General features: G+C 44.6%; 1 protein-coding gene across 1 annotated transcript in view; it reads left to right on the plus strand.

Annotated features, from left to right (window-relative positions):
- The window catches only part of nfatc3a (nuclear factor of activated T cells 3a), a 58,109-nt gene extending 44,561 nt beyond the window's left edge, over positions 1-13,548 (plus strand). Inside the window, exons 9-10 of the mRNA XM_072380299.1 lie at positions 216-1,298; positions 10,688-13,548. Coding sequence (XP_072236400.1) covers positions 216-1,298; positions 10,688-10,764 — 1,160 coding nt within the window. The 3' untranslated portion in view covers positions 10,765-13,548. The remainder of the gene's footprint in view (positions 1-215; positions 1,299-10,687) is intronic.
- Positions 13,549-13,988: the final 440 nt, after the last annotated feature.

The raw sequence follows: 13,988 nt of genomic DNA on the forward strand, positions 1-13,988 counted from the left end.
CTGCAATGATAAGCAGCTGATCCCATCCACATTAAGGCGAAACTTTCTGTTGTGGAAAGCGATGGAGAGAGGAGTGGAGTGGAGTTGTACCGTGCTATGGAAACGTTGGCATTTGATTAATTAGTGTAATTGTAGAACTGTGTTTTTTGTCTGTCATCCCATCCTCTGTTGTTTCATTTCTCTTCCTTCCTCTCTCTACATCTCTATCCCCGCAGTTATGGTAAAACAGGAGCACAGAGACGAGCTGGACCTTCCTGCAGTACCCCCCATTTCTATGCCCCTGGCACATGCTGCCAGTCTGGTGCGCTCTCAGCTGCCTTCTCCTGAACAGGGCCACCCATCGGACAGCCTTCTGTCCAGCTCCCCTCACAGCCTTGCCACCGGCTCCGGTCCTGGCCTGCTACCTCTGTCGGGCCCCTGCCCCTCCCTGGGCTCCCCGTCTTTCCAGCACCTGCCTCACCTCCAGGGTCGCAGTTTGCACCACCCCCCTCCAGACTGCCACATGACGTTCCACCAGAGCTCTGCCCCTGCTCCTCCCCGGCCCTCCTACCAGCCTTTGCAACACAGCCACAACCAGAGTCACAGCCTGTCCTTCAACGGCCAGCCCAGCCTTTCTCCTCAGAGCTATGAGAGGATGCCCTTTCAGCAGAGCCCGAGTGCAGCATCGCACCCAATGAGCATGGGAATGGTATACCCGTCCTCCCCTTGCTCCTCACCATCGGCTCCATCCCCTTCTACCACCAACCCCATTGTTGGATCCCCCCAGAGTCAACAACCCTTGCTCACCCCCTCATCCCCTCACCTCCACACCCTCGGAGGCTATCACTGCCCTCCGAATCCAAGCCAGATGGCCTCTCCAGGTGCGCACTCTCTCAGTGGGCAGCACTCCTCACAGCTGCAGAGAGCTATGGGCTACCACCCAGTAAGTCAAAGGTCAGCTTCCTGTCCCACACCATGCACTGCCCCTCCACCACATATGATCCCTTCTCCCCACTCTGGGCCTTCTTCTCCTCAACTCCACTCGCTGCCCTACCAGTCCCCCACCTCATCTTCCCCCACCTCAGCTGGCAGCCCTCTGGGGGCCTTGCAGCAGCAGCATTCAGGACAGCCCTCTCCTCAGGCCACGAGCCCCGTCATGACCAGCCTGTCCCCGGGAGCAGTGGGACCGCTGGCTCATCCCATAAGTCCTCAGGGTCCCTTCCCCAAAGATGGGGAGAGCCTGAACATTAAACAGGAGCCTGAGGACAGGGAGCCCACCTTCCGCTCCATCGGGCTGCAGGACATTACGCTGGATGATGGTGAGCTATTTGGTGTCATATTTACCTCAATAAATCTATTAAACCGTTTGGGAACAATGTCAATTTGCTCCCCTTAATTCATAGAATAGCTCTAATAGATGAGATAAGCGCAAAGACTGTTCTAGGATTACCGTAAATTCCGGACTATAGAGCACACCTGAATATAAGCCGCACCCTCTAATTTTAAAAAGAAAATCCATTTTGTACTTGTATAGGCCGCACCGGATGATAAGCTGCATATGTCCACATTGTAATGTGAGATATTTACACAGAAAATGAGGATTTTTAAACTGTTAATTAAATGCGAATGGTAAGATAAACAAATACTGCAAATGCTTTTTTTCCCGAACACCGATGCTTTTAACTTAAATACCTATCGGTAACGCACAAATACGGCGTAAATGCTTTTTTTTTCCGAACAGTGCCTGTAACACGCCTGGTTTAAAAAAATAAATAAATAAAAGACAGTAGCCTACCAGGAAAAGTCACTGATCGCCTTCTTCTTCTTCCTCCTGACTAAAACCATCAGTTATCAGCCTCAGAACTTCGATACTCACTTCAGTTTCTTCGTTGTCGCTTTCCTTCTTCGTTTGTTTTCCATGTTGAGGGTGAGTACAAATGACGGATTTACAATAATTTAGTAGTTAAAGTGCGTTTGATTTATCGTCCAATTTCATTGGACCACTATGAACTATTAGTTCATTTTATTGGTCTAATGTTACGAAGCAAAATGTTTTTAGCGGCATGAAAAAAAAAAAAAGAAAAAAACATATATTAGCCGCACCGTATTATAAGCTGCGGTTATAGTCCAGAATTTACGGTATATTCTTTCTCCACTTTGATTGTAAATACATAAAATAAATACAAAGATTAGTATTTTATGACAAGCCAAACTTATTTAGATTTGAGGGTCACACAGAACAGATACCCACCTGTTTTGCTTTGTTTTCCTGTCGGTTTGTTTTGCTCTTTATGAAATGACATTGTACCACATGTCTCACACTCAAGTTCTCTGTCAGTTCACTCTTCTGCTCTCATTATCACTTTTTCCTTCCTCACCCAGTCTTTTGACATGAGTTATTTAGAGTACAGCCATCTGTGATCTGTCTTATTTTCTGTCCGAAACAAGGGACCGCTGCGGGATTAGATTTACTCAACAAAATGTGACGCACAAGATAAATTTGTATCCGATGTAAACCAACACCGAGCACCAGTTGTTGTGTTTTCAGGGGGGCTGAAACCTTGATGTCAGATAATGGTGATAGCGTTTCATCTGTCGGTGCAGGGCACGCTTCTGTTCACAGGTTTATTACTGAGCTGTCCTGTGACTGGTGTTGGGTGTCATAGACACAATAGCGCTGATAAGTGTTGTATCGCATTAAAAGGGCCTAATTGAGAATTGCCAAGCTTCTGTATTTCTGGCAGCAGGTTGAAGCTTAATTACACTTTTTTTTTTTTTTTTGGCTCCTTGGAACTGGAGAGCAGCTGAGGATTGCATCATTTTGTGCTTCTCGCTTGGACTGGAGCTGATGTGCTGCAGTAATTACATGCTGTGTGTGCTTGTGTTTACCTGATCATGTGTGCCCTCACGTTAACCACTCTAATTAGGATGCTCGGCAGAACTTGTTGACCTAACAATTGACCATAAAGCCCTCGCATGCATGCATTTAGCACCTTTTGTTTTCTTATTCATGAATTTTTGTTACCTAAAAGATGTTTATCCAGCCAGCTTTAAATCATCTACCTCCTTATCTAACATTCAGAGCAGTACCTGGTTTTCTTAACCTCATTGGCATATTCAAATGAGGGTTTGGAAGCTTTAGGGTTAATAAGTAGCCTGCTGAGGCTGTGTCAGGAAGAGGAGATGTTGTGTGTTAGCAGGGGTCAGCCTAATTAACACAGGACAAGCTGTCAATAAATCATGCGTGTAGGACCAACATCCACCAGTGTTCATCAGTGCAGAACATTTACTAACGCGTGCTTATTGTCTCCCTTTTCACAGCCTCATTCGTATGCACACATGAGATGTGTTTAACCAGAAATTTCTCACATAAAAGCGTAGTTCAGATCTACTGTGAGAGACGGAGCCGCTGTGAAAGTGGCTGCGCGTACTCCAAAGTAGTGTGAGAAAAAGTTTGCGACACCATTCAGCTGGGAATGTAAGATCTCCCCCTTGAGCTGGTGGTTAAAAATAGCTTTCTGTGCCAGCCCAGCTCTGTAGGCCATGTTTTAACGTAGCAACAGGAAGCTTCACGCAACTCTTGAGTTTTAGGAGGTCGCGGCACACTCTCTTAAGTAGATCACAGTCACCCCAGTTTGGCAGGCAGACGGATCAGAATGGACACCAATGCAAACTGCAGACACGATTAGAGTGTCTAAATTCATGTAGAATGAAAGGTTATGTTTTAGGAGAAAGGATTTTTCAGCAGTCTTTGGAGTTTATTAGACCATCGTGATTGTGGAAACCCACTTTCTGGTATCTTGTTCAGGGAAACTGCCACCAGCTTGTCGTCCATTAGAGTCACGTATGATCTTCAGCTCACGTTCTCCACCGGTTTTCTGTCATCCCACCCTTTTACCAACAGAACACACCTCTTACTGACATTTTCAAAGCGGTTTGGAAAATACGCCCATGAACATTTTTCACCAGGAGTTGCACAAAATGAACTACGCTGGTAGTTTTACAGATTTGTGCCGGCGGTAGGAGCAGGAATACCAAATGTGTGTGTAGAAACTGCTCTGGTTAGCAAGCAGATGGCCCTTGTGACGCACACCAGAGCATGCTTGAGATGTGTGTCTGTGTGTGTGTGTAAGAGAGAGAGAAATGGCGTATTGTGTTTGTGTGAATCTATTTGATGTTGTAGAGTTTTGTGAGTGTGTGTGTGTGTGTGTGTGTGTGTGCAGTGCAGTGCAGTGCAGAAGACACAGGAGGTGAGAAGACAGACTGACAGACAGATGGACAGACAAGTTCAGGCTCCAACCCCGCTGCAGGGTCACTCAGCCAAGACCTTCAATCTGAAATGTAGTCGGTAGCTGAAATAGTGAAACGGTGTGTTTTTATTGTGATGAGACTAAGTGAAGCGGGGCCGGCATTAAGAAATCAGACCTAATGGGAATTAGAAAAACTTGTTTGCAGAGGAATGAAAAGCAGCCGATGGAACAACAGTAGGGGACAGAAAAAAGAAAGAAGAAACTCTTTCATCACTGTAGTGAGCAGTACTTTAACCAGAATCATAATATATGTATGCATTTATTTTAAACTGACTAACAGGTAGAGTTTAGGAAAGTAGAAGAAGAATCTGTGTTTTGCACCTGTACACACGTGTGCTGGAGTGGGCTGAATAATGAACTCTTCAAACGATCCTGTAAATGTGCTGATATACACACGGTGCTGTTTGTGCCCCGAACGTGTCGTTCACTTGTTCTCATTGTCTGTCTTTACGAGGGACTGAGCAGAGAAAGAGAAGCTCCCGGCAGCTGTTGCTAAAACAGTCTTGCACCACATGCAGAACAGTTCCTACCTGCTGCTGACATTTGACTTTTTTTACACTGCATCTTTGTTGCTCAAGAAACTCGTGAACACGCACTCTACACTATCTGATTTGAAATGTTAAGCAACCTTTTTGAAAGAACAGCAAAGTTGGGGCTAAATGTGCAGTCTTCGCATTCGACGGCGCTGATCTTCGCCCACAGTCTGATACTTGATATATGAGAGCAATAACTAAAGCAAGTGAGTGGCCAGCATTTAGCAATCCAGAAAGACTTTTCCCACTCGTAAGGCGGTCCAGACCCGAGAAAGAAATGCCAGTAAATGTTGGACGTACCTTTGACAGGTGGTGAGAAATCTACCAATCCTCTGGTTGTATTCCAAATTAAACAGAACATAAAATTAGATTTGGACATTTTTTGCCTCTGCCGGCCTTTGTAAAGTACCCTGACTCTCCTCCTCCTTTGGAAAGGCCTGAAAAAGCTTCCTACGCCTTTCACGGAAAGCCTACTTTTTCATGATTGTTAATTTCTGTAGAAAATTCGCACAGATAAAAAAAAGGTGACACTTTTGTTGTTCTTTTAGCTGTGGTTATCAGTGATAAGTGAGATGATATGGTAATGTGTGTTTGTGGCCTCCTGCAGCCCGTAAGCAAGCAGAGCCGCCGCGCCACGAAAGCTCCTCATTCAGTCGATTGGAAAAAGAACAAACGGTGAGAGGAAAGTAAGTTTCCTTCGAATGCTGCTGCTGAGCTTTAAAAACAATGGCAAACATTTGCTGGTCTTTTCCCCTTAAACGAGTGGAAACGGACTTTGTGTGTCATCTTTCCACACAATGACGGGCCTTAAAGACGCAGAGGTCTCGGCCTCGTGTGGAGTCGGTGCCAGATGCTGAATTAAAGTTGGAAAGAAGGGGAGCCGGGAAGCCTTTCTGTGTGGATGAGGGTGATTTCTTCATTTTTGTTGGTAACACACACTGTACACTGTACCGGTGTGCGAATGGTAGTCGAGGTGATTTTTAATGGCGCACAAGCGAGAACTTGACGGAGTGGTGATGTGGATTTCACTCCCCCTTGTAAATGTGGAGCTGCTGACAGGTATGTGCAGTGCTGTGTGTGTGTATTTGTTGTAATTCAGGTGATTCATCGTAGTGAGCTTTTTTTTTTTGTCAGCCAGAAGCTTAACCTCTTCGAGCTCTCCAGTGCGTATTGTCAGATGTTGCATCGTGGGCTTCGCTGAGCTCCTCAAACGGGCGTTTCAGCTCTTGCGGTTTCCCTCTCAAAAGTCGGATCCTCTGGTCACCTGCAAAGAGGAGCCACCGCTGTGTCCCAGATCAAAGGCTGCGATTCCTGTGAATCGCTTACCGTCACATCAAATGGAACGTCCACAGATGATTCACAGAGATGAGTGACTTTGAGAAACCGACTTCGTAACGAGCCTTTGGGCTGCGCTCTGCACCCTCACCCACTCACTCGCCGACTCCAAATGTGAAATTGAAGTAAAGCAGAAAGGGATCGCAGAGATTAAAAGGGGCAGAGGAGAAGGCTTTACTGAGAAGGCCAACTTCCATGAACTGACCATCTATTTCCAATGTGTGCGATGGCTCTGTGGCTTTTTACTTCACGTTTGCTGTCTCACCCGCAGCTTTATGAAGACGTGTGCATGTCATTACAGAGCCCTGCGAGTGGAAACTGTGCGCTTTGATATTCCTTCTTGCAGACAAAACGAGTCTTGCTTCTCTCTGCTCCCTTTGCACTGAAGTTTTCCATTGTGGCACGGTGTCTTCACTCGCTGGGCAGAAGAATCAGTCAGTCTTCAAATTATTTGCTTAAGCTGCTCTGCCAGAGTGGTGCTTTTTCTTTTTTTTTTCTCTTCTTAAAGCCTCATTCAGGGAACTTTTTTCAATGTGTCATTGAGGGTTATGATAATTACCCATTTTCCATTCCTGCAGTAGACATGTTTATCGTGGTGAATGTCCATCTGCCTATTTCACTTCTGTTTCTCGTTACGGTTAATCTTTTGAATGTGCCCCCTTTGACATGCACTTTAGAAATGGAGAGGAGAAATTACTCAGTCGCCGTGGTCTCCTTCTAGATGTGAAACTGGGTTTAGGGAAATTAAAGAAGCCCCATGACACCGCTTCATGCACCACATACAGATTCATCTACACATTTATTTTGTAGCTAAACGGTGTGAGGTCTGTTTGGCATTTGGTTTTATTCTCTTATTGCATTATATTGCAATCTCGCCACATAGATTTTAGGTGGACAAATAGATAAATACTCTGTTTTCAATCTCAGTCATTTGAAGTGTTAAACGCAGAGAAGATGAGAAGCACCTCGGTGCAGGAGTTAATCTGTAGTAGTAGTATTTGTATTAGTCGGCTGACTGCAGATGTATATTTTGGCTAGGGAGCCCCCCCTGCAAGTCATCTACAGAGGATCTCCCTCCGGCTGAGACATTCGGAGCCACAGTTACTACGACAGGCAGCGCTGAATCACTGGTTTTCTGTTGCACAGTCATGAACAATACCAGTAAACCTGAGAAAATGCTATCAGCATCTGAAACTTGTCAGAAGCTGTGCTCGACTCAAACCTCTCTTTCACTTCTGGGCGATTGATGTGTGGAGCTCCAGCTAAAATTGAAGTAGTGAATATCTGTGTTCACTCTGGCAAAATTGAATTCTCTTGTTTTCTATTTATGAAAAGAAAAAGAAAAAAGATTGTTGTAATTGCTTATTTTCCGTTTCGGTGCTTTTGACAGCAGAGAGAAAAAGAAAATTAGGGTTCAGCTCGAGCTTTTAGTCCGGACATTTTGCCACTTTTGTCGTGCTTCGAAGAAGTTTGTCTGACGACGATCCGCCGCGAGGGAAAAAGACAAAGAAAGGAGATAAACGGCCGCCTTCTTTCCATCCTGTGTTCCTAGTTCTGATGAAAATGGAAATTTGCGTCGTTTCTATCGAGCCCCAAATCAGATCTTCCAAATTTACATTTCGCACAGCTGTCATCTCGGGAGTGAAGCTAAGTGAAAACATTTCTCACAAATCGTGCTGGGGAAACCTCTCCTGTCACCTCCTTTTATGAGAAAAACCGAGTGAATCAAATTGAGAGGAATTACTCTAAAAGTCGCGCTTGATTGAGTCGCAGGTTTTCGGCTCATTTCATGCTAATTGCACTTCTGTTTGCCTCCTCTGGGTTATTTATCAGTCCGTAGGTTAATGTTTGCCTGTGCAACAATCTAATCAGTACAGCGGAAAGTGATATGTTTTTGCAGACGCCCACTTAATGTCGGTCTGTCACACTTCACAGTGTCGCTCATATTCCTGTGGTATTAGAGCAGAATGACTCCCGTGAACCCAACCAGGCTTATACAGTTCACCACATTTGAGCTGTGCAGGAGGCTTCTGAGAGGCCTGTAAGCACTAATTTCAATTTTCAATATGAAGCAATCGTTCGCTGGGGATTAGTTTCAGAGGAGAACTCACATTTTGCTACATTGGCATAAAACCTGGACAAAAGAAGAAGATGCAGCTGCTCGGCTGCTCTTTTAACAGCTGTAAGATACTGTTTATTTTTGAGCCCAGCTGCAACACTTGGTCTCTGAAAAGGTCACAGCCTTTAAAGGAGATCTGCCGCCCTCCATCACGGTTTTATTTCACCCATGGAATTGTGTGACAGATCGATAAACTGGCCGACTCGTTCAGTGTTAGGCTGCATATTCAGAGGTAAATGTTTGCTGTCACAGTCACACGGTTGTCTTTTAAGCGCGTGGTGGTTCTGTGAGTGTGACAGTGTGTGTGTGTGAACAGGGTTGACATGGGAAAGGAAGAGCCTCCCACGCTAACAGGATGATGTGAGTGATGGTGGCCAGACACAAAAGCAAGCGGCAGAAAACACAAATAAGGCACACCGGTGCAGTAAATTACATCTGCAGGTTCCTGAACAAAGTCTGTAAAAGAAAAGCTTTGTTTCATTTAAAGGATGTTAAAAAACAAAACAAGCAAACCAGTCTTTGGATTCATTTTAGTTTGATTAACACAAGTTGAGGATCATTATACTTTGATGAATTCATGAAGATAAGAGCTTTCTTGCACTAAGTGCAGTGTTTCTTGTATTCCGCAGCACTTAACCGTGCTGGGTCCTAATTTAAATATGACATGTTTTTCTCTTGAAACACTTGGCTGGGTTCACTTGCTCATCATTGCCTGAGTCACCCCCCCCCCCCCCCCCCCCCCCCCCCCCCCGCCACCCTTTTTGTTCTTTCTCAAACTGAGTTACAGTAAAACATTTGTGTATGATATCCTGGGGAATGTCTGATATTATAGCACAGTTGCACAAGTGGGACTGAGAGAAGTAGAGCTGCACTTTGACTGTCGTGTGCAGACAGGTCTGCCAGTAAATCTCCCAGTGCCAAACTGGGCCAGAGGTTTCTGCTGCGCCCTCCCAAAACCAGTCCGCCCTGCCTGGTTTCTGCGCTGCGTGTGTCTGACCTTTCATCGTCGCGTTTAAAACTGGGAGAACCACATGAAGCAGGCCGGGCACCAAAAAACTGATTGCTCGCATGCCGTTGCAGTGGAAGAGAGACGCGTTTTTCCATACATTTCAAACGAATGAAGGCCTTTTTGTCACCCTGTCTTCATGCCTTCCTCACCGCGTCAAAGTATTTGATGGAGATTTACATCACGGCTGCAGGTTTTTTTTTTTTTATGTTGTTTTTACAAGCTCCCTGCTGCGTTTCTTGTGGTTCCACTGTGAGTGTCGAACGGATGCAGCAGATGTAAAACAATCGCGCATGCTGGCTGGAAAATGGGCAGCAGCGCGAAGAAAGACTTATCGGTTACTTATTTAAAATCGGGCTCCGTCTGAGCTGGTGGAGTAATTAACCTTGCTGCGCCCGAGTGCCTCTCTGGGATCAACTGCATGTTTTTGACAAAGCTTTGGCGTTACATGGCCCTTTCGCCCTGCTTACAAACCCCAAGAAGGGGCCTGAGGAAACGTACTGAACCGCAATTAAAGCTCTAATGAAGTCGTGGACAGCCGGGCTGCTGGGCCAGCTGCACGGGCGCGTTTAAAGTAGTCCGAGCGCTGATTGCTAATGTTTCTTGGAGTCAAAGGTGAGAACTGTGAATGGAATAGTTTCTCTCATTTGTTATGTCAGGACTGATTATATCTCATATCAGAGCAATGACTCTGCAACCTTTGAGTTTGCCAGTCTCTTTTAGTTTCTTACCAGCTTGAGCTTTTGGCAGTGTGAGTTTTGACTTTTCAGTCCTGCGAGGAGCTCTGTGGAACCACGCCTCCCTCTGCTGGAAACGACTGCACATTGCCAGAGGTTTATTCCAGTTTAGAGCACGTAAGAGGATAAACATGAGCATGCTTTATTTCAGGCTCAAGATGATAAAAGGCTTTAAAACGAATGGATAACCGGCAATAAAAAGGAAACATTGGACAGAACGCAAGCACAGATCGGTGTTCCATAAAGAAATATCTTTATTAATATTGTTTAAACTCTGCTGCCACTATCTCTGTCTCTTTAAAGCAGTTTTCTCATGTCACCATTGGAGACTTCTCTGTAGTTTGACCGCAGTTGTGGAGTATTTAGTGTGTTTGCCCATAACTGTTGTGCCGTTGCCAAGTTTCAAACGGCTGAAAGATATTCTGCCGTATTACTGACACTGAGGCTATCGTAAGGCAAATCAAAGCAGGTTGCAGACATTAAACTGATATTTCGACACGCTCACTGTTTGAAATGCATCTCGTATCAAACAGAGTGTGTAGGAAATAGCTGCTGAACACCAGCACTAGTTGTACTGTGAACCACAAAACCCTCTGCATGCACAAAATGTCTAATTATTCTTTAGTTAGCTCGGTTAAAGAGTTTTTTTTGTTTGTTTGTTTCCACAGTAAACGAGATCATCGGCAGAGACATGTCCCAGTCTCCCAGCTCTCACGGTCCTCCATTGGCTCACAACCAGTCGTAGCTCAGCCTTCACTCAAGCCCTGACGCAGCCTTTCGGCTCAGGTAGCAAACTCCACAGCTCCAACGTGGAGCCGGAACCTGCTCCGGGTTCTGGTCCTGGTGGAAGAAGAAGGCTGAAGAGACCAGACTGAAAACACGGGGGCTGAGAGGACCCTCCGCCTGACAAAAGGACGTTTCTCTGATTTTAATTTAAAACAATACTCTGTCTCTCATTTAGAGATGTAGATGAAGGAATTCCAGACATGACGCAGATCAAGCAGGAGCGGGAGAGTGTAGCCACCTCGGAGTCGGAGCCGAGCTCCTCGCTGTTCACAGCTGTCTGTAAGTTCTCAGGTCTGCGTTCGACTGTCTGACCCTTCAGTGCACCGCTGTCTTCCTGACCAGTCGGCTCAGGCATCTGTGGGCCTGGAACGCTCACTTTTCAAACCAATCTTTAGGGGAGACAACACGACGGGCGGCGCCGCCGCCGCGCTCTCACCAGCATCGACTTTCATTAATGAAGATGTAGCGCACAGCTCTCAGGCAACATTGTTGAGGAACAGCAGCGTGTCAAAGCTGCCGCAGTGCTGCAAAGCAGTCTTGCTTTTGATTGGGTGAGCTTTAGTAAAAAAGTGATCAGTCATACAATTGGATTACCAAATTCAGAGCAACCCTGCCGAGAGATCGGACCGAACCTCCGTAAGCTTCGCTGTCGGGGTAAACGAGTAAGACTCGTGATGAAAAGGATATCCTCTCTTTGTTTTGATTTGACCTAAGACATTTAAAAGCATTCAGGTGTGGAGTGCAGGGGCCCGCTGCTGTGGCGCTGCTCATGGATCTGCAAAATGCAACATTCCACAACTTTTACTAACCTTGCAGCTGTGTAGATACCTGTACATTAAGCCCCGCCTCTTGTTCTTTCTTTCTGCCTCTTCCGTTACTCCTTTCCATCCCTTCTCCTGGGTTTCTTTGTCTTCTTCAAGTTGAACAAATGCCTTATTAACGTTTAGCAGCTTTGATTGGTAGCTAAAGCTTTTTTTTTTTTTTTTCGTTTTCGTTTTGCACAGCAGGCTTGAAGTTTGACGATGGTACATTTATATAAAAAAATAAATATATAAATAAATAGAAAAGAGAGAAACGAGAAGACAGACCTGCAAACTCACGTGATTCTGATTTCATGAACCCCGATGAGGGGGTGGAGTTGGCAGTTTATGATCATGCCCGTAAATTCTGTGTTACAGAGAAGTGTTTTCATTGGTCCACAGAGACGCAGCTCTCTGCCGCTCAAATTTCAGCTCATCAAATCTCTCGGGGGGGCCCCTTCGCATGCCTTCTGTTTCCCGACAGCCGCCGTGCTCTTTGTGGTACGACTGCCTGGATGACATTCGGTGGAAAAATAATCTGACAAACATTGTGAAAGTATTTTATATGTAAAGATGTCTATATATTGTATTTATGTGTTGTTTTCCTTGTCTGTAATGAGCAACATCTGGATGAAATGGGGTCATCCCCGTCTCCCCTGCTTGCAACAATCAACGTTTGCTGTCCACAATCAGAGACTTCTTGATCGTTTCCTGAACGGCTTCGACTCGTAACGATGTGATCCTTCATCTTTTCTTTTCTTTTCTTTTCTTTTTTTTTTGCCTTAAAATTGACAAAGAGGCTCCTGCATGTTAGAGCTGAGGAGTGTTGCTTATGGTTTGAAGTCAGTTTCCAGGTGAAAATGATTCTGCTATGCATTAAATCTCTGCTTAATGCCTTTAAAATTAAAAAAAAAAAAAAGACAAAAAAATGACCTTGATGCCTATAGAAGTAGACTGTAGACTGTAGATGCTTGATCAGTTCTGTTAGCACTGGATGGAGGACACAGTGCAAGCATCTTAGTAGGCTCAGTTGTGTGTATGAATGTGTGTGAGAGAGACGGTGGATGGTAGATGTTTGTACCAAATACCCTGTTCAGAATTCAGGAAATCCAAGAGTCCTATTTTCTACAACAGAAGCACACAGACGTATTTCGGCTATGCAACTGTAACGGCAGCAGATGTGAGCAAATTACGAACTACTCGTAAAGTTGCTTATGGAACAGTGACAATATCATGTCACTATGTGAATGTTAGGATGCCTTAACTCTCGTTTGAAAACCAAGTTTGTGTGTGTTTCTGTTTTTTCTTCTTTCTTTTCCTCCCCAACGAAGACAGAAGTCGATAACGATTGTCGTGTTTTGTTTTGTTTTAAAGAGGCGCCGGGTGGACGTTAAAGGATGTACGGGAGAGAACAGGCGGATGGGTTTTTTTTTTTTTTTGCATTAAAGAAAAAAAAAACAAAACAACAACAAACAAACAAAAAGAAAAGAAACAAAACCAGCATCGACAGTAAACTCTGGCTGCCGTCCTCTGCTGTCACAACCAAAGACCGAACAATATGTTCCCATTTTAAATGAAAGCAAAGCTACAGAGACTGTACTACTCTATTTTTGATACTTTGAAATGGATGTCATTCCTAAAAGAGGCTAAGGACACGAGGATATGTATGGGTGTTTCTTATATATACACATTATGTGTGTGTGTATATACATACATATATATATATATATGTATATACACATACATGATGTGTTGTAAATTAAAAGGGAAATACAGGTTTAGCTGATGTTTACCAAGCCTTGTATTGTATATATTTTGTATGTAAAAAATTTTTTTTGTAATTTTTAAGACTGCAGTGCTTTTTGAAATTATTCAAAGGGAATAATACCTTGCATCATACTGTAGGCTCTAATGTAGTGTATGTCAATAAAACAGAAAACTCAGTCCTGGCTTGGTGTCATCTGTACCAGTCCTGTTGTTCTCCTCCTTTCACACCCGTAGGGTCCAAATGTTGAAGGATCATCACCTCAAAATGAACATCCAGATGAAGATTCTGATCAGCAAGCAGAGAAACCTGGAAGTACTTCTTGTTCATGCTGAAGTTATGGACAGTTGAAAGACATGAAGTCGCCCGGCATAAGTACTTTTCCTGCAGGATGTCTTCTTGCTCCAGTGTCGCTGGGCAGAACTATTCGACTGGCTCTATGGAGACACGATTCAGTTACATAGTAATGATGCTAGCAATCGTGATTTCATGGAAGAGACGTTTGTTTGAGTCTTTAAAGTTTGGAAAGGTGCACCACTTAAAAGCCGAGTAACTCAATAAGACCTGAAATAAATCAAACCGGTACTAGAAGTTTCCCGTGTGTTGATAGAAGACATT

The sequence above is a fragment of the Leuresthes tenuis genome, unplaced genomic scaffold (genome assembly GCF_036924035.1).
Source record: "Leuresthes tenuis unplaced genomic scaffold, fLeuTen1.0.hap1 SCAF_2, whole genome shotgun sequence".
NCBI classification, from domain to species: Eukaryota; Metazoa; Chordata; class Actinopteri; order Atheriniformes; family Atherinopsidae; genus Leuresthes; species Leuresthes tenuis.